The 5,508-nt window shown below is 39.1% G+C and overlaps 1 protein-coding gene across 1 annotated transcript in view; it reads left to right on the forward strand.

Annotated features, from left to right (window-relative positions):
* The window catches only part of PARK2 (parkin RBR E3 ubiquitin protein ligase), a 1,293,247-nt gene that overhangs the window by 591,379 nt on the left and 696,360 nt on the right, over window positions 1-5,508 (forward strand). The window contains exon 4 of the mRNA XM_011999643.1: window positions 2,101-2,222. Coding sequence (XP_011855033.1) covers window positions 2,101-2,222 — 122 coding nt within the window. The remainder of the gene's footprint in view (window positions 1-2,100; window positions 2,223-5,508) is intronic.

Raw genomic sequence — 5,508 nt, forward strand, 5'->3', positions numbered from 1 at the left:
TGGGTCTGGAAAGCAATGTGTGTAATAGATTGCATGTCATCTTGTATGCTTCTAGGGCACGGACATTGGCATGCAGTATTTTCTGAATAACTTCTGAAGGACTTTAGTGAAGGTTGTAGCATTCAGAGGTGGAAGAGTTCCTTAGTTTTCGGATTCTGCTTTGATATATCATTAGCTGAAACAATATTGCAAACATCACTATTGCCCTATGGGAGAGACAAGAGTCATTTAGTTTCCTGCAATTGCTGAGATGCTTCTTTTAATATTGTAAAACTCTCGCTAATATGCTCTTTCAACAATGCTAGTGTCTTCGCAACCCTGACTCGCCTTGCAAAGCTTTTGCTTTTCCCGTTACTTTTCTTCCTCCTTTTTTTTTTATTGTTTGACCTCTACAGTAGGTTATAAAAATTGTGAAATTGGATTTGTTCATATTGCTGATAAAGGTTTTAATAGTAAAGGTTCCTACCTTCTTCACTAAGTGCTTCTTAGTGCACATCAAAATTATCACAGTTCTGGTGATCTTTTGATACTCTGCATGTTGCAAATATTTATGTTACAGATACTTCTATTAACATTTACTTATATATTACAGATATTTCAGTCAGTTGTTACAAATGTTTCTATAACATTAATACACGGTTCTATGCTGCATTTATATTACACATGAAACATTTTATGTCATTATTATGTTTGCTAACAGCAATGTGATATTTATGTACTTGAATATCTTGTACATTAAGGCATTAAAGTTGCACAGAAGTGTCAGAAAATAGTACTTTCACATCAATATAAACATGTACTTACATTTTATCTTCCATTTCCCACTGGAAACTAAATAGTAATCTTTATAGAGTAATAATTATAAAATAAATTGCAAACAAATGATAAAACTATAAAACTTTATGTCTTTGTTGTGCTTCAGATTTTGCAAGGTATTGTCACCTACAATATTAGCAAAGGTAGCTCAACAAATGATAATCCAATATGTCTGCAAAAGCTCTTTTTGTAAATTCATGAAACAAATGAAGCTACAAAGGACTTGAGAATCTCTCATTTTTTTCATTATTTTTGTTCTAGTTGTTTTTAATAGACGATATGCATTTGCGAGACTGAAGATTTTCATTCCAAATGTTAAAAAATAAAACTTAACTATTATATCTAGATGCCTCTGATGATTATAGTACAATTTCAAGGAAACTTTTATGTCATGATCTGTTATATTATCCCACCCAGGTAAGGATTGAAAGAAAAAGCTATTTAGTAATTTTCAAAATTTAGAAATTCAAGAAGGAGGTTGTATTTCTGGTAAGTGCTTATGAATAAAATTAATTCTTAACAGATATGGAAGTATAAGATGATTAAATTTCCCTAATTTACAGAGTATCCCTATATGGTGACAGTTGAGAGAAATGATCTGAGATTGAACTATTGAATTAGTTGTTTGTTCACCTTTTCCTCTTGAAAGTGTATTATTTGAATGGTGTTTGCCTAGTTAGATCATAAATGAAATGCAAACCATCCATTTCTGCACACAGCTGCTTGGTCTGTGAAACTTCCTCAGGGTTGGCCTCTTTTCTTATTTTATGTGTGACTGTGAATTGAAAAGTCATCCCTGGAAGGCCAGCAAACTGTGATCGTATCATTTATATCACGAGAAATGGGCTGGTTTTTCTCTATAAATAAGATTTTATGAGGAAAAATCTACGGTCTTCAAAACTGTGTCCAGAAGCATGAAATAGAATTCAGGATCCTCCTGAAAGAATTCCTGTCATCTTTTAAAACTTCCACGGCAAAGAGCGCCTTTGACTTTACTGTGTTGCAGATACACTTGGCCGATTCTTTTGGCAGTAGGCTGCATACTTTGCTGAGTAAGTCACAGGGCTATTGGCAAGAGAAAGAAAAGATTTCACTCTTGGAGCAGAAAGTTAGATTTTCTAAATTAAATTGTTGTATTCTCATTGGAATATTTATTCCAGTAATGTTTCAAAATGTTCCTAAGGACTGAGTTTTAAAATTTGCCTCTAACAAGCTTTTAAAGAGTTTCTTGTCTCAATTTGGATTTAACATTGTTAGCCACTTCCTCTGCTTTTTCTTCCCCAGCAGATAGACCAATCTACAACAGCTTTTATGTGTATTGCAAAGGCCCCTGTCAAAGAGTGCAGCCGGGAAAACTCAGGGTACAGTGCAGTACCTGCAGACAAGCAACGCTCACCTTGACCCAGGTAAGGAAATGCAGTGTCAGCATGAGACTGCCAGGAAAATGAATGTGTACTAACACATTGCCTTTCTGTTTTTCTAACCATACATCGCCCGTCTTTGAAAAGACATTCTTTTCCGTGGTTGTGGTAGTTAATGATAGCCGAAGTTTCATTTATGCGGCTTTGTCTTCTGGATTTCTTTCTGCTCTGTGAAAGTTTAGATTGTACAGGGTCATTTCCCCATTACTGTATCCAGGCCTATGAAAGGAAGCATGGAGAATGCTTTGGCAGCCAAAAGAGGTTGGTCTTCTGTTACGGTGTGATTAGAAGGGACCATTTAGGAACCTTAGGCTCCTAGAAATGTTTTGTATCTTGATCTGTGTGACGGTAGCATGGTTATCTACAAAAGTCAACATTCACTGGGATGTTTGGTTAAGATTGGTACACTAAATGTAAGTTATACCTTAATTTTAAAAAGTGAAAAAAGAGAGTATGGATCAGCAAACAGTATGCATATAAAGCAAGAGTCAGTCAACTAAGTTCTGCTGTGGCCACTGCTTGTTTCTGTACAGCGCATGAGCCAAAAATGGTTTTTACGTTTTCAAATGGTTGGGAAAAATCAAAAGGTGAAAAACATTGTGTGACCCATGAAATTTAGATTCTCATATCCATAAATAAAGTTTAATGGAGAGCCAGCCCCACCCATTTCTGTACATGTTGCCTATGGCTCCTTTCCTGCTTTAAGTGCAGAGTGGAGTGGCTGGGAAACAGACTGGGTGGCCTACGAAGCCTGGAATACATACTCACTGGTTCTTTAGAGGAAAGGTTTGCTGACCCCTGATAGAAAGTGTCAGGTTCCGGCTCGGTAGCTGCATGGGATCTGGCTGGATGTGATGTGGATGCAACAGAGGGCATGCACGCCGAGCGCGTCCAGTCCACGCGGTAGAGAGAGCACAAACACGGAGGTGTCATGGACACAGTGCTGGGGGCAGTCAGTTGCGCGAGAGTGAATAAATACCCCAGGTGCCAGCCAGAAGCCCCAGCGATGACTGACACGTTCAGATTCTATTCTGCAGGCTGATGCAAACCACAGCAAAATTGTATAAACCAAGGTGATGTGTCAAACGCTGTTGAGGACAGTTCAGGCTGTAAGAGTTTGCCATTAGGCTTGCAGATGGGGACAGGTTGAAGACAAAGAGGCGAATTAAGGCACAATTCATCTGGTTCACAGATGAGGAGCTGTGGGCTAGGGTCAAGGTGGCAGCCCTGTAGAATGGCTGTTACAGGGCCTGTGAAAGAACTCAAAAGATCCACCTAATGAAGGAGAAATCAGGGATCCATCATCTCAGGCCTGAGAAAATGAATCATAGAAAGCTGTGATTCAGTGTTTCACTTTGACGAACATTTCAGCTGTCCAGAGAAATTCATTTACAGAGTCAAAGCCGCACAGGAATGATGACCACTGGACTCTTTCTGGGACGGTTCTTTGGCAGCGCTCCTGCCGGGCAGCATGCTGCAGGCCCAACGTCCCCCAGAGGGGTTGCTTTCACCTGCCCCTCTCCTCTGCCTTTTTCTACACAAGACACAACCTCACCTACCCCAATCTGCGCCTAAGTCCTGATTGCTTTAGATGGCATATATGACCTATTTATACCAACTTCCTGGTATTCTCGGTAAAAATAGCAATAAAAATTAATATTGAATTCCAAGCTAACTTCTTTTCAGGCATTATCTGATTTAATTATTTCATAAGAACACTCTCAGTTAAGCATTATTAGTAACCCTATTTTAGATGTGAGGATAATGAGGCTTAAAGAGATTAAGGCATTTGCCCAAGAAAAGAGGAGCTTATGAGTGTGGACTTGGAGTTTGAACTGGACTGCCTAATCTAAACATTTAAGTCCTACAGCTTTTTAGTGTTTTTTTGTTTGTTTGTTTGTTTGTTTTTAACACACAGATATAATTACAATAGGTGTCATGTACTCATATGTCCACAGTGATCACTCGGGTGATGAGAAGTTAGGTTAGATGTGGGCAGTAGGGGCAGTGAGGACGGTTATGGAAGGGCGAGGTGGAATTCATGTTGAGAAGTCGCTTCTGCTGGTTGCCGGCAAGAGGTGACAGGGAGACTCAGTATGACTGGATTGTTTGCTTTTTAATCAAGGTAAATCATCAATCTGGAATTTTACATGGGATTTCTCATGTAAAATATGCTTCGTGTGGGAAAAAAATAGAAAAACAGAAAGAAAAACAACCTGCAGCATCTGCCCAAACATAACAAACCAAACTAGAGTGTTGTGGGCATTAAATGGTACATTAATAGTAGGTGCTTAGCAGAGCCTGACATGTAGTAAATCTTCAGGAACGGTAAGGCATGGCTGAGAGGCGATGACATGTGAGCCTGAGAGAATCTTCCAGAGCCAGTCAGCCCAGTTAGAATCCTGGCTTCCTTCGCTCTTACCTATGTCAACTTGGTAATGTCTCTTCAATGGTACAATAGTATCTATTTCCTATTGTGAAGATTAGCTCATTTACGAAGAGGACTTAGAACAGTAGCCAGAACACAAATATTTAGAAATGTTAAATTCTTTATTGTTATTCTATTAATATTACCATTTTATGTATGTGTGTGTATATATATATATTTATATATACACATGTATGAAATCAGTCTAGACTTTGGCTAACTTATTTCAGAGAAGTAAAACCACCCCTACGTCTACTGCTCTGCATCGAGAGGCTGTGACCATTTCCATCTCAGGCTGAGGCTCTTGATGATGTCATGCCACCCTGCTCCCCTGGCCCAGCATCCTGGGAGGGATGGTCAGTCCTTCTGTCTCGTAGTCTCGGCTCCACCTCCATCTCTAAAGCCCAGTCATATGACCACCTGAGATTTTTCTCAGTTCCCAGAGATGCTCCATCTTTGATATTTAAATTCACGCTGTTTCTTCCCCAGCACTGTTTTCTGCTCTGCATATCATTGACTCTTCTCTTAAGCTTTTCTAGAGCTGTTTGTCTCTCCTCTCTTCATTTCATACCCTGAGGGGCCAAACTGTCAACTCCAGTATTGCAGGTATCATTCACTTCCTGCTCTCCATTCTACCAAAGTGTCCTTACTTGTCTATGTTGGAAGAGCCTGTAAACCTTGATCAGAAAACTTTCAGCTTGGGTCTCTAGTTTATGTTTAACACCTCACAAAGTACCTCATCCATAGAAGGACACAAGTTAAGTAATGTTGAATGAATGGCATTTGTATTTGAAATTTTCTGCGTTGATTCCATAAATTCATACCCTTTAGAAATTCTGCCTG

This window comes from Mandrillus leucophaeus, unplaced genomic scaffold, assembly GCF_000951045.1.
Source record: "Mandrillus leucophaeus isolate KB7577 unplaced genomic scaffold, Mleu.le_1.0 Scaffold6, whole genome shotgun sequence".
In the NCBI taxonomy this organism is placed as follows: Eukaryota; Metazoa; Chordata; class Mammalia; order Primates; family Cercopithecidae; genus Mandrillus; species Mandrillus leucophaeus.